Below are 24,600 nucleotides of genomic sequence, written 5' to 3'. Positions count from 1 at the left end.
CTCCTTAAGTTCCACTTATAAGTGAGGTCATTTGGTATTGGTCTTTTCTCTTTCTGTCTTGTCACAGTTAACATGATGCCTCTGAGTTCTGACCACACTATTGAAAAGGAGATGACCTCATCACTTTGAATAGTTGCATAGTACTCCATTATGTATATGCACCATAACTCCCTTAGCCAGATGGATAAAGGAGAGCCTCTCCAACAAAAGCCTTTTGGAAAACTGGGCTGAAACATTGCATCATATAAAACAAGTTAACCCCACGAAGATCAAATATTTAGAAGTTAGACTAGAAATTATAAAATACTTTGAAGAAACCATATGCAGAACTCTCCTGTTTTCGGGTATTTACTTTTTCTCATGAGTTGTATTTACTTTCCTAAAGTTTTCATTCAATATCCTTTCTGCTTATAGTGAAAAACAATGTCCATGCCCACATGTAGAGATAGAGAATAAATACATTGCCTTTATCCTTTATGACTATCATTTTTTAAGAGTGAGCAAATATTTCATTACTTTTTAAATTAGTTTTGCAATCAGAGAGATAGCTCATTGGGCGAGGTGTGTGCTTGACCATGCTCGCTGTCCAAGTCTGAGCCTTGGTACCACATGGGAAGTGATGCTACTGGAGGGAGCTCTGGTGCTGTGGTGTCTCTTCTCCTTTCTGTCTCTCACTTATCTCTGTCTGAACAAAAATCTAGACAGAGGTAAAATCACATGTTTGAGGACTGCACTGTAAACAAAAAACAAAACAAATCCAAATACGAATAAAAGCACGAAAGTAAAAGATTCTGGGCCTGGAGGTGGCGCTTTCAGGTCCTGCTCTGTGAGGCTGGGGTTGAGAGTGTTTTTCAAAAAATTGAGAAATTTTACACATGTATCAAAAACTGCATTTACTGTAAACCATTAATTCCCCCAATTAAACGTAAATAAACTGAAAGAAATAAATGAAGTTTGTAATTGTCCAGCAGGCTTATTCTGGAATTTCCCTTTGTGTCTTTTGTACTTAATCAGGATCCAACAGAGAAGAAATAACCAAGCACTGGGAATGGTTGGAACAAAATATCATGAAGACATTATCTGTGTTTGATTCAAATGAAGATATTACAAATTTTGTACAAGGAAAGATAAGAGTAAGTAGCATGAATATATTTGTAGATGGCGTACTTAAACATTTTACCCTCTTATCTGAGGAACAAAGGTCATTGTTCTACTGGCATTTTTCAGGCTTGCCAGAAATAAAACATGAATGTTAGAACCAGTACTAAAGGAAGTTATGAACTCAGTAGTTTGTTTTTATTAACTTTGTAAGTACTCAGGGATATTTTCCTTATAGTTTTTCTTCAGTTTAGAGTTTGAATGAACTGTTCACTCAATCAAGAGAATACAGTCATACTTATATTTGTGGTAGTTCCTTGTGAGGCATTAGAAAAAAAGTCTTGAGGGGCTTGGGAGACAGCTGGATGATTACGCAAAAGACGCTCGTGCCTGAGGCTCTGAGGTCTCACATTTAGTCCTCAGTACCACCACAAGTGAGAGCTGAACAGTACTCTGATCTTGCCCCCAAAATAAAATATTAAAGAAAAGAAAACCTCTTTTTTTCAATTTATTTTTTATTTAAGAAAGGATAAATTAAGGAAAACCTCTTGAGTACTAAGCTGAAAATCTTCTCACCTTTATCTTAAGAAATGTATTCTCTATACCTACGTTGTCATATACAATTATAATGAATGAACTGTTATTTTTAAAATTTTTAAAGAGAGATAGAGAATGAAAAAGAATGCTATACCAAAGCATCCTTCATTGTTGTAAGAGCTGTGCTTGAACCTGGGTCGCACACATGGCAAAGCAGTACACTGTCCATGTATCCATGTGAGCTATTTCACCAGCCAGATTATTATTATTTATTTATTTATTTATTATCATCACCAGGGCTTTAACATTCTAGTATAACTTTTTTCCAGATAGAGAAAGAGGCAGAGAGAGAGAGAGAGAGAGAGAGGCCACAGCTTCCCCCAGTGCACTGGGGGCTGGGCTTGAACCTAGGTCACATACATAGCAAAGCAGCACATTATCCAAGTGAGCTATTTGCCAACCTCTCAACTGTTTATTTTAATTTAATGTCTACCTGTTTGGGCTGCTTTTCTCCTTTCCAGCAGGGCTTCCTGTCTGCATGATGTCACAACTCCTGACAGTGTTTTTTTTTTTTAATTGAGAGTAAAATGGAAAGATGAAAGGGGGTAGAAGGAGGAGAGACACCACAGCTCTGCTTCACTGCTTATGAAGCTTCCCCTTTGCATGGTGCTCCCAAGTGGTGACTGAGGGCTAGAACCTAGATCCTTGTGCATGACAAAGCATGCACTCTACCTGGTGGGCATCTCCCAGCCCCCTCAATGAACTGTTTACATATATTAAATACACCTCTGTGAGGGTCGGGTGGTGGCGCACCTGGTTGAGCGCACGTGTTACGATGTGCAAGGGCCCGGGTTCAAGCCCCTCTCAGTTCCCACCTGCAGGGGGAAAGCTTCACAAGTGATGAAGCAGGGCTGCAGGTGTCTCTCTTTCTCTCTCCCTCTCTATCACCCCTTTCCCTCTTGACTTCTGGCCAACTGTATCCACTAAATAAATAAAGATAATTAAAAAATAAAAATAAATACATCTCTGTGAATAGGTAATGGTAATCAATAGGTAATCAATTTTCAAAAATTATTTTGTCTCATTTAGGGATTAATTGCTGAAGAAGGAAAGCAGTCTTTTGCAAAAGAAGATGATCCTGAGAAATTTCGAGAAGCCCTTTTGAAATTTGAAAAGTGTTTCGGTTTACCAGAGCAAGAGAAGCTAGTCACCTATTACTCTTGCAGTTATTGGAAAGGGCGGGTTCCTTGTCAGGGCTGGCTCTATCTTAGCACCAACTTTCTAAGCTTCTATTCTTTTTTATTGGGATCAGAAAGTAAGTGGTTTCTTTTAATTACCATGATTTTCAACTTCCTGACTTACCTATCCCTTTTGTTGTAGTCTAGGTTGTAAATAAAGTCATGGGATTGATATCAAAATTAAGCTGTGCATTAAAAAATTGGCTTCATCTAGAGGAAGGATCCTTTTGAGGCTGGTTGCTTAATTTAGGAAGCATTAGAAGTATGTATAGAATCCCTTGGGTATTATGAGAAATGAATGAATGGTAGATAATAAGGACAATCTACTTTCCTTCACTTGTTCCTAAACAATATATTTGCTTTGGCTTGTGATTGAGTCCCTGCCTAGTGGTACAGTGCAAATGTAGAACCCACAATACCTAAGGACCCATAACTTATGTAGTTCTTACATCAGTTGTGATGTCATTGTGTAAAGTAACAAATTTAAATATCAACTCAGAAGAATTATTTAAATTTATTTATAAAACTCAAAAGATTTTTTTACAAATTCTTAAAAAAGTAATCTGTTCCTGACTTGCCAGTTATTATGCTTCAATTTTTGACGAATTTTAATTTCTAAAGTATCTTGGCTGCTCACATTTTCCAAGTTATTTCCTTATTGTTCTGAAAGACCTGATTTAGAAACATAAATCCACATTGAGAAATTTAATCGTATAACTCTTTATAACTTATTTGCAGTAAAACTCATTATCTCCTGGGATGCAATCTCAAAGCTTGAAAAGACTTCCAATGTCATACTGACTGAGAGTATTCATGTCTGTTCTCAAGGGGAGAATCACTACTTTTCAATGTTCTTGCATATTAACCAAACATACCTTCTCATGGAACAGCTGGCAAGTTATGCTATAAAGAGGCTTTTTGATAAGGAAACATTCGATAATGATCCCATCCTTGATGACCCTCTACAAATTACCAAAAGGTATTCAAAACTTTACTATGCATCTTTATTTTCTTTTCTGCAGTACCTAAGGAATGAACCCAAGCCCTTGCACATGTGATGGCATGACTGAGTGATCTCTCTGGGTCAAATGTTTTGTTCTTAATTTTGGTAAGAGAGTAGAGGAGAGGCAAGAGACAGTGGAGGAGAAAGAGAGAGGTACCATTCATGGAATTCTCTTGGTGCTGTCTCTGGTGCCCCCATGTAGTGTAGGAGCTTAAACCCAGAACCTCAGGCATGCTAAAGCACACTCTACCAGGTTAACTTTTACCTGGCCCTTAATATATCTTTCTAAATATTATTTGACTCAAGAACTGTAGCATTCATTAGTGTTGAAATCTGTAGCTTGAGAAAATCAGCAGTTAAAAACCAGGCAGAGCACAGAATTTGCATGCCTGAGGCCCCAGGTTCAGTCCACAGCACCGCATATGCCTGAGTGGTAACTTTAGTTTCCCTCTCTTTCTTTATCATGAAATACAATTAATATTTCAAGAAAAGTTTATTGAATGAAATGTGATAGTTAATAGTTCGTTAGTTCATATTTGGTGATACCTCAGATAGCATGCTTTCCATAAAATGCAGTTCTAAGAAATAATATAAGAAGTTAGTTTTGAGAATTATTTCTCTGTAGATTTGGCCCTGGAATGCTTTTAGAAATGTAGACTTTCATATATGTGATTAGTCTAGCTCTTTAGTAGTTTCAGGTCTGACACTATAAACTATATATATCCATTGGTTTTATCACTGGGGCTCAGTGCCTGCTGACTTCATAGCTCCTGTTGGCTTTTTTTAAAATATATTTTTTAATTTTTTATATTTATTTATTTTCCCTTTTGTTTCTCTTGTTTTTTTATTGTTGTAGTTACTGCTGCTGCTGTTGTCATCATTGTTGGATAGGACAGAGACAAATGGAGAGAGGAGGGGAAGACAGAGAAGGGGAGAGAAAGATAGACACCTGCAGACCTGCTTCACTGCTTGTGAAGCGACTCCCCTGCAGGTGGGGAGCCGGGGGCTCGAACTAGGATCCTTATGCCGGTCCTTGCGCTTCACACAATGTGCGCTTAACCCGCTGCGCTACTGCCCGGTTCCCCCCCCCTTTTTTTTTTTTTTTAATGTTTCCTTCTTTTCTAATAGGGACAGATAGAGAGAGAGAGAGAGAAAGGAAAAACACTTGTAACACTGCTCCACCTCTTTCTCCTTGCAGGTGGGAACTAGGGACTTGAACTGGGTCACTGTATGTGGTAATGTGCACTTTACAAGTTGTGTCACTGCCTGACCCCAACATTAATTATACACAGTATGTAGAAAGAATCATTGCTATGATGAACCCAGTTAGTGGAGTCATTGGTGCATGAGCTTTAAAATGAAAATACAACAGCTTTTGGTCAAGTCAGATCTCTCAGGACCTCCCTTTCTTCATCAGTTCTTCATTGACTTAATGAGGAATGAGCGATATAATGCTTTTTACTTACAAAGTGAAAGCACTTTGTAAAGTATAAAGCACTAGAGAAACATTAATTATTCTTAGTGCCTACCTCACTTTGCTTTGGTGAAACTAACCAGAGCCTTTTTATTCTCGTCAGCACTCAGAACAGCTGATTAAAATGTACATGCCAAAGAGGGAGGGAGAGAACAGAGAATCCAGAAATAGCTAGGGAAAGTAGATTGTAGCAAGGTGTCTGAGGGTATCGACTGTAAAGAAATGTAAATTCCGATTCTATGTGTAGATCAGAACAAGTAACCAGAAGAGTTGTGTGATTACTGTTTGACACTAACTGAATATAGTTTTCATCTCACTCTTTTCTTTCCTCTATCCATCCCTTCCATCCCTTTCATCCTTTCCATCCATCCTCCCTTCTTCCTTTCCTTCCATTCTTTTTAATTCAGGGTTTAATGCTTTTCAGTGCAGCTCTTAACACCTGGATACACTTTCTTTTTTTTTTCTTCTATTTTATTTATTTCTTTAAGGTAGAGACAGAAATTGAGAGGGAAGGGGGAGATAGAGAGGGAGAAAGGGAGACACCTGTAGCTCTGCTTCAACTACTCTTGAAGCTTTACCCTGCATGTGGGAATTAGGGGCTTGAACCTGGATCCTTGCACACTGTAATGTGTGTGCTCAATCCAAAGTGCCACCACCCAGCCCCTATATAAGTATAATTTCTCATCTCGCCATGATAGATGTCTGCTAAACCCCAGTTTAGGTCCTTTTCCACCATGCACCAGAACTCAAACTCCACCCCCCTTTCCCTGCCTGCCTTCCCCAGGATCCTTTGCTTTGGTGCTTCTTGCCCTTTCCTAAGCCTCAGTAAATTCCATATACATGAGAATTCAATTGTGAACCTACCTGCTTTTTTTGCAAATAGATGAGTAAGGTAAACTTTTTAATACCTGATTACCAAAATTAAGTCCCAATGTATGTGATATATAAATAGAAATCTATACGGATTAAGGATTCTATTTGTTGTGTATTAGACATTTTTAATAGTTTCTTGATTGGCAGTAATTATACACAAATGTTTAACTATTTTATTTCCCTTAAAATATTCCCTAAGAGATCATCTATTAAGGTCAGTGCCAAGTCTGTATTTAAATGGTAAATGGTAAATCCATTTTGTCTGTGTTTTAAAAGCACCTGTTGAAAATCATATATATCAAAATCCCTTTTTAGTAAGTCAAGAATAGTAGCTTGAACAGTCCCCGAATGACTTCTTTTCTAATATGGAGTATATTTTTCTAATTGCTTTTGCAAATATGCATTGTTTCTGTAACTTAAAAGGACAGAAGCATAACCATAATAGTTAAGTCTTGTGTATATCCTTCCAGGTTTTTAAAAATAAAATTTAAAATAACTCCAAGAACATGAAAGGAAGTCAGTGCATATTCTATAATCTGCTTTTTTACCTTAAAGTACTACATCATGGACATATTTCTATTTCATATGAGTAGATCTCATCTTTTGAAATGATAGTGAAATCATCTACCACATTATAATTTAATTGGAGTAAAAGTTAATGTGGCTTTCTGTTAATTTTTATCAGAATTATTTTAAGTTATGACATGAAAGTGTTCAGATAGTATCTGTGGAAAGGTTAAATTTAGTTGTAATTTTCTTTGGCTGTGAGATAGAACTTTCATAATTCGCTTACTACCACAGATGGCATTTTTGCTTGGCACAAGTATTTCATGTCCAAGTTTCTGAGCAGTGTTGTTTTATCATGAATCTAATTTCGATTTTTTTAACATTCATTTAAAATTTTGCTTCACTTAGGGTTGTTGTTGCTGTTGTCACTAGGACTTCAACCACTCTGGACCAGTTTTTTCAGATAAAAAAAAAACAGAGACAGAGAGATGGGGAGAGAAGGAAAGATACTGTAGCACCCTCAGTTCTGTGAGGGCTTGTCTCAAACCTGGGTCATGCTAAGCATAACAAATGCACTAGCCAGGTGAGCTATCTTGGCAACCATGCTTTACTTAATTTTTATATATTTTAGAGGGATTAATACTCCCCTCTAATTTTTTTTTCTGGTCATTTCCAGGACTTTACCTCTCTGAGTCAACTTTTTTAGACAGAGAGAGAGAGAGAGAGAGAGAGAGAGAGAGAGGAACTAGAAAGATACTATACCACTGAAACTTATTACAATGTGGAGGAGGCCAGGCTCGAATCTGGATTGTGTACATGACAAAGCCTCCTTATTTTACTGTCTTAAATTTCTGTTATTAATTTGAACTGGACAATTCCTGATTTCCAAATAACCAAATATGAGAAGTATTGTCTGTCAAGATGGTTTTTTGCCATCTTCACAGATAGTGAACAGTTAGTCACATATGATAATCTTCCAACAGATAATCTCTTAACAAATGGCTTGAAAATCTGCATTGTCTCTTAAATTGCATTGTAACCTATAGATAAAACGAAAGTAAGCAAAAGAAGAAGGGCCAACAAGATAATTCACCTTGACAGTGTACCTGCTTTGCAAGCACTGGACCCAGATTTGAGTCTTGCCTCCCCTGCAAGAGAGGATTTTTCAGCACTGTTTGTCTCCTCATCTCTGTCTTTGTCTCTGTCTCTATCTGAAAAAGTCTGCTCGAAGCAGTAATGCCCTGGTGATGACAAAAAGAAAGTTTGTTAGTGGTCAGTGCTTTGTACATTTTATATTTTCTTGAGGAATAGAAGGTTATTTAATCTGTCTGCTTTATAGCACATTTAGATTTAATTAATATAGGCATTACACACTTGAGAAATCATTATTTGAGCCTCCCTTCTTTTCTTTTCTACAGAGGTCTGGAAAACCGAGCCCACAGTGAGCAGTTTAATGCTTTCTTTAGACTTCCCAAAGAAGAGACATTGAATGAAGTACATGAATGCTTATTATGGGTGCCATTCAGCCACTTCAATACTCATGGAAAAATGTGCATCTCAGAAAACTATATCTGCTTTGCTAGCCAGGATGGCAATTTATGTAGTGTAATCATTCCATTCCGAGAGGTACTATAACCTGGGTCACATATCAGTTTTCACTTTTAAATTGTTATCATTCATGGAGGGAAATGTCCTTTAACTCTTTACATTACTAAAAGCTCAATATGCAACATCCTTTTAGTGTTTTTTTAAATAATCATTTTAAAATTCAATGTTATTCTTCAAGCCAAGTGCTGTTCTTCAGAATACAAGTAGAAGTCTACATACAACCATTCCACCCCAAACACTCCCAATCTTGTCAGAATACAGATGCTAAAAGTTTTATGTCTCTTAATGAAAGTGGAAATATTAAAATTTATAAACAGGGTAAAGGTTTAGGATGATTCAAAATGGAGCATGATCACTCTGATTTATTACATGAATACTGAAACTTAGCTAACATGTTTAAAATACATGGCCTTAAACAATAGAATTGGTAGCTTCTATGTAAGTAAAAAATAAATGGCCTAGATCCGCATTGCCATTTTAAAGATTCCATGCTAACCTTTTTCCTTGAAAAGTGAAATAACATGCTCTGATGTTACTGGTACCCAATGTCTGTTTATTTATTCCATTCTCTCTTTCTTTCTTCTTTTTTTTAAATTTAATAATAGTTTAAATTTGTTTTTAGGGTTATCTTGGTTTACAAGGTTATCAGTGTTTTAGAAGTGCAATTTCTCACCTCTTTAAAACATGTTACTACACCACCACTACCCCCAAAGCACCAATATCCCTCCACCAAAATCCATTGATCCAAGGTGTTGCAACCTTGATCCCTTTGGTAACGTGTCTTAATACATCACACCACTAAACCAACATTTTTAGGCTCACAAGAATAGGCTAAACACATTTTAATACAAGTATCAGCAACACAGGAAAATATGATTAATTTCTGTGTTTTTTTTGCCCCCAGGTCTTAGCCATAGATAAGACGAATGACTCCAGCAAATCTGTCATCATTAGCATCAAAGGAAAAACAGCCTTTCGTTTCAGTGATGTTAAAGATTTTGAGGAACTGGTGGCAAAACTGAGAATCAAGTGTGGGACAGCTTCAACTCAGTGTCATGATACTAGCACAGAGGTAACTATATAGTGATCACACCATTTTCATAAAAAGAATATTTTGTGTGGTCATTCTTTCAAAACAATTATCAATACATTTATTACTTATTCTTAGGTTTATTGTTTTATAGACTAAAACTAAAGATCATAGTCTCTAAGTTACATCATGAAGCAGAAATAAGAATTAAGGACTTAATCTTTTTATAAATATATACATACATATACACACACACACACACACATATATATATATATGTATTATGTATACACACACAATGAAATACTACCCGGCTATTAAGAATGATAAAGTTGGGGACTTCCGGAGACGGAGCTACGAGCAGCAGCAGATCACTTTCTCTCCTCTCCTCTCCTCTCCTCTCCCGGATCAACTAGGAATACCAAAGGAGACCACCCGGGACCGAAACAAGACAGGACTAGAATGACCACAGGAACCCACTAAATCACCAGTGAGTACAAACGCGTGTGGCTGGTGACAGAGAGGAGAGAGGAGCATAAGGAGAGATTAAGTGACTGCTAATAATCCAGCAGTTTATCAGTTGAGAGAAGACCACCTCCAGTCTGTTCCACCAACAAGGGGACAGCTGAAGGGAGGAGAGGACTCCCCAGAGACTCACCAAGTGCAACTCTGAGTCTCCATTGCTACTGCCCTCAGAATCTGGAGCAGAGACAGGGAGGGACACCAGGGGACAGAGATCTAACCAGGAAACTCAGGAGAAGACCTATACCTCAGTGGCATAGCTGAGGGGCTGTGAAAGTCTCTTTGCAAAACCACTGGATTATCTCTGCCACACCCTGCTTTATCTCTTGGTCAGGAGTCAGTGATTAAGCTAAGAAGCCTATTGATAGTTTAAAAGCCCTCACGCTCCCATAGCCTACAGGGAAGAAAAAAAAAGAGGCTTTTAAACCACTGAGCTCCAACTCAGGGATTAAAATACTATTGAAACAACTGTTAACTTCCACTACTGTGAACCCTTTAATTAACTTACTTAGACACAAGTCAATCCAGGCAGTAGTAATCAGTAATTTGAAAAGTACTGAGAAAGGGAACTCATAACATAATATGTAATAAAATGGTTAAAACAACAAGAAGAAATATTAGAGAATCGAACCAGGACAAGAGTCCAGCTAAAAGTCCCCCAGAGGGTGAAGCACAAAATAACAAGTTCAACATCCAAACATTAGCTAAGGAAATAATCACAGGAGTGAGTAAAGAATTTGAAAAAATTGTAATCAGAAATACAGGAACAACAAATGAGACTATGGAAGAAAATACTAATTATCTCATGGTTATTAGAGAGCTGAAAGCTGAAATCGCTGAGCTAAGAACGCAACTAGCTGAACAAGCTAAAACAGTATCAGAACAGGGCAACAAAATAGATGAACTCCAGAAAACAGTAGAGGGCAGAGAGAATAGAATCAATGAGGCTGAAGACAGAATTAGCAAGATCGAGGATGAATTAGAGACAACTAAAAAAGAAGTAAGAGATCTCAAAAAAGAGATTAATAGATGCTGAAAACAACAACAGAGTCCTATGGGATGACTTCAAAAGAAAGAATACATGCATTATTGGCTTACCAGAGGAAGAAAGAGAGGGAGAGGAAGAAAGCATTCTTCAGGCCATAATAGCTGAAAACTTCTCTAGTCTAGACAACATCAAAGACATAAAGATTCAAGAAGCCCAGAGGGTCCCAAACAGAATTAACCCAGACCTAAAGACACTAAGACATATCATACTTAGAATGGGAAGGAATAAGGATCAAGAAAGGATCCTGAAGGCTGCAAGAGAAAAACAGTCACCTACAAAGGAAAACCCATAAGGTTAGCAGCAGATTTCCCCATACAAACACTATAGGCCAGAAGAGAATGGTAAGATACCTATCGAGTGCTCAATGAGAAAGGCTTTCAACCAAGAATACTATATCCTGCTAGACTGTCATTCAGACTAGATGGAAGCATCAAAACCTCAGATAAGCAACAGTTGAAGGAATCAACTATCACCAAGCCTGCCCTAAAAGAAGTTCTGAAAGGTCTTCTATAAATAATCAGACCACCGTAAATAGGACATATATCAAAACACTCTAAAACTCTACAAGAATGGCGTTAAAATGTCTTCAATCTTTGATATAAATAAATGTCAATGGCCTGAATTCACCTATTAAAAGACACAGAGTAGGAAGATGGATCAGAAAATACAACCCAACAATATGCTGTCTACAGGAAACCCACCTAACTCAACAAGACAAACACAGACTTAAAGTGAAAGTATGGAAAACTATCATATAAACCAATGGCCCACAAAAAAGGGCAGGAACAGCTATTCTCATATATGACATGATAGACTTTAAAATAGATAAGATTAAAAAAGAAATGGACACTACTTAATGCTCAGAGCATCAGTCAATCAAGAGGACTTAACAATCATTAACATCTATGCACCCAATGAGAAGCCATCTAAATACATCAAACTTCTACTGAAAGAGCTACAGCAATATATTAACAGCAACACAATCATAGTAGGGGACTTCAACACCCCACTCTCTCAACTTGACACATCATCCAGGCAGAAAATCAGTAAAGACATAAGGGAGCTAAATGAAGAGATAGATATACTAGAACTATTGGACATTTTCAGAGTCATTCATCCCAAGAAACTGGAATACACATTTTACTCAAATCCACATGGGTCATTCTCAAGGATAGACCATATGTTAGGCCACAAAGACAGCATCATCAAATTCAAGAGCATTGAAATCATCCCAAGCATCTTCTCAGACCACAGTGGAATTAAACTAACACTTAAAAATCAACAAAAGATTAGTAACAGTGCCAAAATGTGGAAGCTCAACAGTACACTTCTTAACAACTTCTGGGTCAAAGAGGAAATCAAGGAAGGAATCAAAATGTTTCGAGACTTCAATGAAAATGAAGACACAAGCTATCAAAATATTTGGGACACATTTAAGGCAGTACTAAGAGGGAACTGCATAGCTATACAAGCACACATTAGGAAACAAGAAAAAGCACAAATAAACAGCCTCATTGCACATCTTAAAGACCTAGAAGAAGAAGAACAAAGGAACCCTAAAGCAACCAGAAGGACAGAAATCACTAAAGTTAGGGCAGAAATAAATAACATTGAGAATAAGCAAACCATACAAAAGATCAACGAAAGTAAATGTTGGTTCTTCAAAAGAGTGAACAAAATCGACAAACCTTTTGCCAGACTCACAAAACAAAAAAGGGAGAAGACCCAAATAAATCGGATACTAAATGAAAGAGGAGCTATCTCAACAGATACCGCAGAAATTCAACATATCATGCGAGGCTTCTGTGAACAACTATATGCCACCAAGCTTGAGAACCTGGAAGAAATGGACGATTTCCTAGATACCTACCAACTTCCAAAACTAAGTAAAGAGGAAGTGGATAATATGAACAGGTCCATCACAGCTAATGAAATTGAAACAGTTATCAAAAATCTCCCCAAAAATAAAAGTCCTGTGTCGTTTTCGCCGGGCTGTGTTGTTTTCACCGGGCTGGCTTCACGGGTGGGTAACAGACGACCAGGGACTCATGGTTGAGCTGTAGGCAGTATCTCTTTATTCATGCAGTATGCAGCACTATCTAAGCTGAGCTAAGCTAAACTAAAGGTACCCTAAAACTCACAATGCTGTCTTTATATATACTTGCCAAGTAGGGTGGAAACAGGATGTGACATAGAGAGGGTGGAGAGAAAAGTGACTGGTGGAAATCAGAGTGTGACAAGGAGGGGGCGGAGCAGGCGAGAATCCTATCACTGAACCACCAATGCCCTAGAGGGAGGGTGGTGCTTGTTAACAGTGGTTATGTAAATAGAATGCAGTGGTTATGTAAATAGAATAGTGTTAAGCAGCGGGGATTTAAACCAAATGAAACAGAAGGGGTCTCATGCATACCAACAGTCCTGGACCAGATGGTTTTACAAATGAATTCTACAAAACCTTCAAAGAAGAACTAATAACTCTACTTTTAAAAGTCTTCCAGAAGATTGAAGACACTGTAATACTCCCTGCCAGCTTCTATGAAGCCAATATCACTCTGATACCAAAAGCAGACAGGAATACAACCAAAAAAGAAAACTACAGATCAATATCTCTGATGAACATAGACGTGAAAATATTGAACAAAATTCTAGCCAACCGGATACAGCAGTATATCAAAAAGATTGTTCATCATGACCAAGTGGGGTTTATCCCAGGCATGCAAGGTTGGTTTAATATACGTAAATCAATCAATGTGATCCACCACATCAGCAAAAGCAAGACCAAAAACCACATGGTCATATCAATAGATGCAGAGAAAACCTTTGAAAAAAAATACAACATCCCTTTATGATCAAAACACTACAAAAATGGGAATAGATGGAAAATTCCTGAAGATAGTGGAGTCTATATATAGCAAACCTACAGCCAACATACTCAATGGTGAAAAACTGGAAGCATTTCCACTCAGATCAGGTACTAGACAGGCTGACCACTATCACCATTACTATTCAATATAGTGTTGGAAGTTCTTGCCATAGCAATCAGGCAGGAACAAGGAATTAAAGGGATACAGATTGGAAGAGAAGTCAAACTCTCCTTATTGCAGATGACATGATAGTATACATGGAAAGAAAGGAGATCCGGAGCGAAGAGAGAACACAAATCTTTATTTGTGCTGGCACCTCAGAGTTGGGTGAGAGAGAAATAGGCTGGGCCACATGGAGGTAGCAAAAATGGCCGCCTCATGCAGTAACCTTTCCTGTGTCTAAACACTGAAGTGAAGAAACCGGCAAGAGAGCGAGGTGCAGAAAAAGAAGGGCTTTTATGGGAGTAGCTCTCGTGAGAATGGGAAGGGGGAGGAGCAACCAGAGCACCACAGCCATTGTGGGGGAATAGACAATGCCCTGAGGGCACAACATGGAGGTACAGGCGCTCTGAGAATGTCCCAACTCTCACAGGAACTAGCAGTTGCCCGAGGGGACAACATGGCAGATGTGACTGCGTCTGCACAGTTTCCCAGCAGAAAAACCTAAGGAATCCAACAAGAATCTTTTGGAAATCATCAGGCAATACAGTAAGGTGTCAGGCTATAAATTTAACATTCAAAAGTCAGTGGCATTCCTCTATGCAAACACTAAGTTAGAAGAAATTGAAATTCAGAAATCAATTCCTTTTACTATAGCAACAAAAACAATCAAATATCTAGGAGTAAACCTAACCAAAGAAGTGAAAGACTTGTATACTGAAAATTATGAGTCACTACTCAAAGAAATTGAAAAAGACACAAAGAAGTGGAAAGATATTCCATGTTCATGAGTTAGAAGAATTAACATCCTCAAAATGAATATACTACCCAGAGCCATCTACAAATTTAATGCTATCCCCATCAAGATCCCAAGCCCTTTTTTTTAGGAGAATAGAACAAATGCTACAAATGTTTATCTGGAACCAGAAAAGACCTAGAATTACCAAAACAATCTTGAGAAAAAAGAACAGAACCGGAGGCATCACACTCCCAGATTTCAAACTGTATTATAGGGCCATTGTAATCAAAACTGCTTGTTACTGGAACATGAACAGACACACTGACCAGTGGAATAGAATTGAGAGCCCAGAAATGAGGCCCCACACCTATGGACATCTAATCTTTGACAAAGGTGCCCAGACTATTAAATGGGGAAAGCAGAGTCTCTTCAACAAATGGTGTTGGAAAAATGGGTTGAAACATGCAGAAGAATGAAACTGAATCAAATGTATTTCACCAAATACAAAAGTAAATTCCAAGTGGATCAAGGGCTTGGATGTTAGACCAGAAACTATCAGATACTTAGAGGAAAATATTAGCAGTACTCTTTTCTGCATAAATTTTAAAAGTCATCTTCAATGAAACGAATCCAATTACAAAGAAGACTAAGGCAAGTATAAACCTATGGGACTACATCAAATTAAAAATCTTCTGCACAGCAAAAGAAACCACTACCCAAACCAAGAGACCCCTCACAGAATGTGAGAAGATATTTACATGCCATACATCAGATAAGAGTTTAATAACCAACATATATAAAGATCTTGCCAAACTCAACAATAAGACAACAAATAACCCCATCCAAAAATGGGGGGAGGACTTGGACAGAATATTCACCACAGAAGAGATCCAAAAGGCAGAGAAATACATGAAAAAATGTTCCAAGTCTCTGTCAGAGAAATGCAAATAAAGACAATGAGATACCACTTCACTCCTGTGAGAATGTCATACATCAGAAAAGGTAACAGCAGCAAATGCTGGAGAGGCTGTGGGGTCAAAGGAACCCTCCTACACTGCTGGTGGGAATGTCAATTGGTCCAACCTCTGTGGAGAACACTCTGGAGAACTCTCCGAAGGCTAGAAATAGACCTACCCATGACCCTGCAATTGCTCTCCTGGGGATATATCCTAAGGAACCCAACACATCCATCCAAAAAGATTTGTGTACACATATGTTCTTGGAAGCACAATTTGTAATAGCCAAAACCTGGAAGTAACCCAGGTGTCCAACAACAGATGAGTGGCTGAGCAAGTTATGGTATATATACACAATGGAATACTACTCAGCTGTAAAAAGTGGTGACTTCACCGTTTTCAGCCGATCTTGGATGGACCTTGAAAAATTCATGTTAAGTGAAATAAGTCAGAAACTGAAGGATGAATATGGGATGATCTCACTCTCAGGCAGAAGTTGAAAAACAAGATCAGAAATGAAAACACAAGTATAACCTGAAATGGAATTGGGATATTGCACCAAAGTAAAAGACTCTGGGGTGGGTGGGTGGGGAGAATACAGGTCCATGAAGGATGATAGATGACATAGTGGGGGTTTTCTTGTTAAATGGGAAAGTGGGGAATGTTATGCATGTACAAACTATTGTAATAAATTTTAAAAAAAAGAATGATAAAGTCAATTTCTTTATCTCATGTTAGATGGAGCTTTAAGGAGTCATGTTAAGTGAGATAAGCCAGAAAGATAAGGAAGAATACGGGATGGTCTCCCTCATCGAATTTGAGAAATAAGAGCAGAAAATGGAAACACAGGCAAGAGTAGATTGCATAAGGATTGTGCAAAGAGACTCTCCTTCCTGAGGCTCTAAAAGTTTCAGGTTCAATCCCCTGCACCACCATCAGCCAGAGTTGAGGAGTGCTGTGTGTAGGGGGAGGGTGGGTGGGGGCATGGTAGGGAGAAAGGGAATGTAGAATTTGGACTGGGTTTGGTGTATTGCAGAAAATTGAGAAATTTTACACATGTATCAATCACTGTGACACTGTGTTTAAACTGTTGATGCATTTCTAATAATAAAATTTTAAAATATTAAATCACCTATGGTACATTAAATCCTAACCATGGAATTTTCAAAGTAAAACAACTTCCCAAATAATTTGGTTATAATAATTATTTATTATTATATGTGGTATATATACTCAATGAATACTTCTCAGCTATTAAGAATAATGAACCCACCCTCTCTGACCCATCTTAGATGGAGCTAGAAGGAATTATGTTAAGTGAAATAAATCAGAAAGAGAAAGACAAGTATGGGATGATCCCACTCATAAACAGAAGTTGAGAAGGAAGAGACAGGGAAACTCAAAGTAGAATTTGACTGAGTTTGGAGTATGTTACAATTTTCTCAGCCATTCATCTGTCGTTGGACACCTAGGTTGCTTCTAGGTTTTGGCCATTACAATTTGTGCTGCTATTAATATAGGTATACATAGATCTTTTTGGCTTAATGTGTTTTGTTTCCCAAGAGAGGAATTGTCAGGTCATAGGATAGGTCTATTTCTGACCTTCTGACAGTTTTCCAGACTACTCTCTACAGGGGTTGGCCCAACTTACGTGCCCACTAGCAGTGCAGGAGGGTTCCTTTCCCACAACCACTCCAGCGTTGTTACTGTCCTTTCTGATGTATGACATTCTCATAGAAGTCAAGTCGTATCTGATTGTTATCTTTATTTGCATTCATTTCTCTGGCAACCAAATGCCTTTTAACTCTTCTCAGACTTAACTACTAATAGGCTACTATTGACAAGAAGCCTGATAGGATAATCAGTTAACACATATTTTCTCTGAGTATTGTTTGCTGTATTATTACAATAAAACAAGCTAGAGAGGAGAAACTTAAAAATCATAAGAAAGAGAAAATACTTTTGTGCCATGGTACAAAAACATGTAGCAGTAGGTCTACACAATTCAAAATCCTACTGTTCAAGGGTCAACTGTGTAAACATTCTTGTTCTATTAGTTCTCATATAGAATAATATCTTACTACTTTAATTGTTTTTATTAGAATAAGTAATAACAGTCATAGCCCATACAATAATGCAGAGAAAAATGCTATTTTAACCCATACAGGTGGGTGGAGTTTGCTTTAATGGGAATGTGACTGTAATAAATATTGGATATTAATGCTGGGTAGATTTATTTCTCTATTAGAAAGGCAGATATTTTATTAAAATTGAAATCTATTTTAAGTTAATAATTATTGTGTTTATTTAACATTTATAACATAAGATTTTAGGAATATATTTTCATATACACGTGTGTGTGTGTGTCTGTGTGTGTGTGTACAACTCTCCAGACCTTCAGCCAATGTTCCTGTGCTATCACACCAGTTGGAGCCCTCAATGTTTCCCCTCCTTCCCATTACAGTGTCATAGAATTTAAGAGTCAGTTTAGTTATTATCATTACTTTTTTAAGTTCATTTTTGTTTTGGTTATATTGGTTATCTATATTACATATCATCCAGTAATTGGTAGTTGCCTTTATCTTCTTTACTTATTTCATTTAGAATAATCACCTCTACTTACATCCATTTTGTCCTGAATGATACAATGGCATGTTTTTGTTGCCGTTGTCATTGGGGATACACAGTTCTAGGCTGACTTTTTTCCAGTATAGAGAGAGGAAGACAACAGATCACAGGAGATTCTCTCAGTGCAGTGCTCAAACCTGGGCTGTACATATCTAAAAGCAAGTGCAGTTTCTAGGTGAGCTAGCTTGTTGCCCCACCGTGTCTTTATAAAAAAAAATTTTATTGCCACCAGAGTTATCTCTGGGGTCTGTGATCCATCACTCCTGGTGGCCATTTTTCCTTCTTCCCTTCCTTCCTTCCTTCCTTCCTTCCACCCTTCCTTCCTTCCTTTTTCTATTTTATTTGATAGGATAGAAATAAATTGAGAGGTAAGGGGAGATAGAGAAGGGAAGATAAAAAGATACCTGCAGACCTGACTCACCACTTGTGAAGCATCCTGCAGGTAGGGAGCGGGGGCTCGAACCCAGGTCTTTGTGTATGGTAACGTATGTGGTTGACCTGGTATACCACTGTCCATCTCCCCAGTGTCATCTTTTTAATGACTAAGTAGTAACCCCTTGAATACATATCCTATAATTTTTTTATGTAGTCGTCTGTCAAGGACATTCAGCTTCATTTCATATTTTGGCTACTTAGTACAATTGTGAACATAGGGTTTTTTTTTTGTTTGTTTGTGTTTTTTTTTTTTTGCCTCCAGGGTTATTGCTGGGGCTCAGTGCCTGCACCACGAATACACTGCTCCTGAAGACCATTTTTTCCCCTTTTTTGTTGCCCTTGTTGTTTTATCATTGTTGTAATTATTATTGTTGTTGTTGTTGTTTTTGCTGTCGTTGGATAGGACAGAGAGAAATCGAGAGAAGAGGGGAGACAGAGATGGGGAGACAAAGATAGACACCTGCAAACCTGTCGGGCTGCGCCATGGAGGAGAGATAGAGGAGATCCAGGAGAAGAGGGAACACACGGGCACCTCAGAGTTGGGTGAGAGCGCGGTGGTTTGGGCCATGGAGCTAGCAAAATGGCCACCTCCCTAGGCAGCAACCCTCCTGTGCATCTGCAGGTCAAGGGGCTAAGAGAATGGAGGGCAGAAGAAGTAGGGCTTTTATGGAAGAAAGTCCGTAGTGATTGGCTAGGAAACAAGGCCCTGGGGGATAGGATCACAGCTCTCCAGGGAGGGGGAGGAGTAAACAAGGTACACCTTGATTGTATTATCAACTATCAGGGGAATTGACAGTGCCCTGAGGGGACAACATGGTGGATGTGACCTCATCTGCATAATTTCCCAGCACAAACCTACTTCACAGTTTGTGAACGACTCCCCTGCAGATGGGTAGCCTGGGGCTCAAACGGGAATCTGTATGCCGGTTCTTGTGCTTTGAGCCACATGCACTTAACCCGCTGTGCACCCACCCGACTCCTGAACATAGGGGTTTACAAATTAGTGTTTTCATATCCTTTGGATCTATGCTTAGGAATGGTATTGCTCCATCGTAAGGGTTTTTTTTTCTTTTTGAAGAACTCTCCATACTATTTTCCATATGTACTATGCCAGTTTGCATTCCCATCAACAATATGACAGAGGTCTAATCTCTTAACACCCTCACCAACACTTAGTTCCAATCATTTAATGTAGGCTATTTTTACACTGGTGTGATATGGTATCTCACTTGTGATTTTGTTGTGCATTTCTCTATTAATAAATAATATTGAGCATCATTATTTTCTTTTTAAAAAACATTTTATTTATTCATTGTGGATAGAGACATAAAGTAAAAGGGAAGAGGGTGAGGGAGAGAGAAAGAGACAACTACAGCACCTCTCCACTGCTTGTGAAACTTTCACCCTGCAGGTGGGGACCAGGGGCTTGAACCTGGGTCCTTGAACACTGTACCATGAGTGATCTTCTAGGTGAGCCACCACCCAGCCCCATGTTGAACATTTTTCATGTCTGCATACCATCCTTGGAGAAGTGTCTATTGAGAAATTGTCTCTACTTTGTTATTGGTCTACTTGTTTTACGTTGAGTTTTATATATATATACATATATATATATATGTATATATATATATATATATGTATATGATATAAATACCTTGTTACATGAGGGATATGCAGATATCTTCTCCTAATTGCTAGATTGCCTTTTATTTTTGTGTTAGCGGCTTTTGATAGTCTAAAAGCTTTTTAATTTGAAGTGGGCACATTTGTTTATTCCTGCTTTAGTTTCCTTTGCTATTGGGGTTACATCTCCATATAAACCTCTGATGTTAAGGTCCTAGAGTGTACCACCTATGTTTACTTCTATGTATTTTATACTTTCAGATTTAATGTTCAAGTCCTCAATAGATCTTGTGTTAGTATTTATATGTGGTATTAAATGATACTCATTTCATTTTGTTACACACTGTTTTTTTCCCAACACCACTTTTTTGTAGAGCCTTTCTTGCTTCCATTGTATTATTTTAACTCCTTTTTTCATATTAGATGTGTATATTTGTGTGGGATTATTTCTGCCCCTATTATACTTCATCAAAAATCTGAGTTCCTGTTTGTGTTCCAGTCCTTTACTTTTAAAATCATCGTTGCTATATGGTATAGTTTGAAGTCACAAGTTATAGTACCTACATTTTTGTTCTATCAAAATTGATTTGGCTATTTGTGGTCTTTTGTGGTTCCACACAAATTTCAAAATTCCTTGGTTTACTTGAAGAATATCATTAGGATTTTGATAGGGGGTGTGCACTGAACTTATAAATTGTTTTAGGTAAGGTGGATATTTCAATGAATTTAATTCATGAACATGGGATATCATTCCATTACTCTAATTTTTTAAGATAGAGACAGAAAGTCACAGAGAGAGAGTGAAATATACCCCAGCACCAAAGCTTCCTTCAAGTCAGTGGGAGCTGGGCTCATACTTGAGTTGTACACATGGCAAAGCAGTGCACTATCTAACTGGCTCTGACTATACTTCCATCATTTTGTTTTCCTCTTTTTTATTTGTGATTAATTATGGATTACAAGATTGTAAGATGATAACATATAGTCCCATACCATACCCACCACCAAAGTTCTGTGTCCCTACCCACCCACCTCCAAAAGATAACTACCATAATTCTCAAAAAGTTTTAGCAATAGTTTATTCCCTTCTGCTTTTTTTTTTGCAAGTTCCTTTGTTCCCTAGTTTCCACTTATAAATGAAGCTATCCAGGGTTGACTTTCATCCATTTACTCATTTCGCTAAGCATAATCACCTGCAATTGTATCCATTTTAGCCAAAGATACAATATCATCCTTTTTATTGCAGAGTAGTATTTCACGGAGTATATATAATGTGACTTCTTTAGCCAGTTATCTGTAAACGGACATTTAGGCTGCTTCTACTCTTTGGTTATTTATTGTGAATAATGCAGCAACGAATATACGTGTACATATGTCCCTTTGAATTAGTCTTTGAGTGTCCTTTGGATAAATTCCTGAGATTTGTATTGCTGAATCATAAAGTAATTTCCTTTTACTTGTTTAAGGACTATTCATACATTCTTCCAAAGTGGAAGCACTAGTTTGTATTCCAGCCGGCAGTGTAGCAGTCCCTTTTTGCACTAATTTATATTCCAGTCAGCAGTATAGCAGAGTCCCTTTTTCTTCATAGCCTCACCAATACCTGTCATTTCCTGTTTTGTTGATGTAGGCCATTATCATAGGTATGAGATGGAATCTCAGTGTAGTTTTAATTTGTATTTCTTGAATGATAACGAGCATTTTTTTTCATGTATCTATGGGTCATGTGTATCTCCTGTTCATTCTGTGACCTTCCTTTTTTTTTTTAATTAGTGATTTAATAGTGATCAACAGATAACAAGATTGTGGGGTAAGAGGGATACAATCCCCACCACTGGAGCTCTGTACCTCATCCCCTCCATTGGAAGCTTCCCTATTCTTTATTGCCCTGGGAGTATGAACCAATGATCTCTATAGGGTACAGAAGGTGGGAGGTCTGGCTTCTGTAATTGCTTCTCTGTTGGACATAGTCGTTCCATACCCCCTGCCTCTTTCTTTTTTTGATTTTTCTTAATGAATGAATGAATTTTTATTACAGAATTACATGTCAACAGGGGTTTGAATCCACACCATTCCCATCACCAGAGTTCTGAATCTTCACTCTTCCCACTGAAATCCACCACAGTTCCCCTAAGGTTGTAGACATGGGCCAACCATCTTCTCTACAACTGTCTGTCCACATTTATATATAGTTGCCCCTTCTTTTTCTGATTCAATCTTCTCTTCCCCTCCAAGCCACTCATGACATAATTACCTCCATTATGTCCCTCTCCTTTTCCTTCTCTCTCTCTCTGGGTGCTGATGGAGCTGGAGTGCAGAGTCCTCTTATCTTCATCCTATCACTTCTCCCCCACTGGGAGTATCGATCAAGGTTGTTTATGGGAAGCAGAAGGTGGGAGTTCTAGCTTCTATAGCTGCTTCTCTGCTAAGAATGGGCGTTGGCAGGTTGATCCATACCCTCAGCCTGTTTCTGTCTTTCTCTAGTGGACCAGAGTTTCTATCTTTCCCTAGTTGGGTAAGGCTCTGGGGAGGTAGGGTTCTAGGATGCATTGGTGAGGTCGTCTGTGTGGCGCACTTTTGTATTGTATTATTATTACATCTTTTGTTGAGCTGTATCAGTTCTTTCTAGATGTTTGATATCAGTCACATGTCAGTTGTATTGTGTGAAAATATATTCTCCCATTTACTGGTATCCTTGTAGTTTGCTTTTGGTGTGTAGACACTTTTTAGTTTGATGTAGTCTCATTTATTTACTCATGTTTCCATGTCTCATGCCCATTGGGTTGAGTTTGTTCTTTGTTTTAAAGGTCCTGCAAGTTTCACTGATGTTCTATTCTATAAATTTGAGTTTCTGGTCTAATAATAAAGTCTCTGCTCCATTTTTATTGGATTCTGGTGTATGGTGTTAAGTGGTGGTCTAGATTCACTTTTCAACATGTCCAATTTTCCCAGGACCACTTGTTAAAGAGACCTTTTTTTGCCCCCATTAAATGGTTTTGTCTCCTTTGTCATATATTAGATGTTTATATATGTAGGGGTTTGTTTCTGGGCTCGCAGTTGTGCTCCATTGATCCAGGTGTCCATTTTTATTCTAGAGCCATGCTGTTTTGATTATTATTGCTCTGTAATATAAACTGAACCTTAGGAGCATGATACCTCCATATTTTTTCCTTCTTTTATTTTTCTTCAGAAGTGCTTTTGCTATTGAGATTCCATACAAAAGTCTGGACAAGTTTTTCAATTTCCTTGAAAAATGAAATAAAAGTATTTGTGTTTTAATGTTTTCATTTTAAAAGATTTATTATCAGGAAAACTGAAAGGCAATGAGAGGAAGATAAGAGACCAGAACACTACTTACTTGAGGCACACACATGCTGGGGATTGAACCTCTCTTTCCTAAGGCCTGAGGAATACAAGTTGGTTCTCTAATAGTTTGAGCTACCTCCCCAGCTGTATCTTAGCAAATTTAATATGTAGTGTAATTTCACTCTATTAGCCTGTAGGATCTCTGCTGAGAAGTTTGAGTAAAGTAGTAAAGAGTTGTCATTATTGCACCTTGTTTGTAAGACAGTCTAATTTAAACCTAGTAATTTATAGCAAAGCTGTACATAAAGAAATGATAATTGGCCAGTGAAATAGCCCAGTTGGATACTATGCAGTTTTGCCTGATGTGTATACCAGGTTTGAGCCCAGCCACCTCTGCATTGAAGAAAGCACTGCTACTGTGGTCTTCTTCACTGTCTCTGCCTGTCTGCCTCTATCTAAAATAAAAAGTTAATGTTTGATCTGTTTTTCTTTCACTATTAGATGCCCTGTAGTACTTCTAAGGGGAAATATCAGATAGCAAAAATCAAACCAGTCTAAGAATACTGGCTTTTTAGATTTTATTTTATTTTATTTTGGCCAATCATAAAATCTCCAATGAATGCCAGATGTATTCCTTTCACAAATGCGAACTCTTAAATCAGTTGATTTAAGAGTTTTCTGCAAAACGTATCACCACTAGCTTAGCTCCTCCCCAACCACCTTAAAGTCCCCCATCCCCTGCAGAATGTTTTATTTGGTGCAATACAAAAATTCCAGTCCAAGTTCTGCTTGGTGTTTCCTTTTCTGTTCATATTTCTCAACTTCTGTCTATGAATGAGACCATCCCATATTCATTCTTCTCTTTCTGGCTTACTTCATTTAACATGATTCCTTCAAGTACCATCCAAGATGAAGTGAAGAAGGTGAATTCATTATTTGTAATAGTTGAGTA

At 37.9% G+C, this 24,600-nt stretch overlaps 1 protein-coding gene across 1 annotated transcript in view; it reads left to right on the top strand.

Moving 5' to 3' along the window:
* The window catches only part of TBC1D8B (TBC1 domain family member 8B), an 81,540-nt gene that overhangs the window by 19,419 nt on the left and 37,521 nt on the right, over positions 1-24,600 (top strand). Inside the window, exons 3-7 of the mRNA XM_007530616.3 lie at positions 1,015-1,133; positions 2,725-2,950; positions 3,612-3,852; positions 8,149-8,356; positions 9,243-9,410. Coding sequence (XP_007530678.1) covers positions 1,015-1,133; positions 2,725-2,950; positions 3,612-3,852; positions 8,149-8,356; positions 9,243-9,410 — 962 coding nt within the window. The remainder of the gene's footprint in view (positions 1-1,014; positions 1,134-2,724; positions 2,951-3,611; positions 3,853-8,148; positions 8,357-9,242; positions 9,411-24,600) is intronic.

Source organism: Erinaceus europaeus, chromosome X (genome assembly GCF_950295315.1).
Source record: "Erinaceus europaeus chromosome X, mEriEur2.1, whole genome shotgun sequence".
NCBI lineage: Eukaryota > Metazoa > Chordata > Mammalia > Eulipotyphla > Erinaceidae > Erinaceus > Erinaceus europaeus.
The sequence above is the reverse complement of the archived record's forward strand: the minus strand, read 5'-3'. Positions and strand labels throughout refer to the sequence as shown.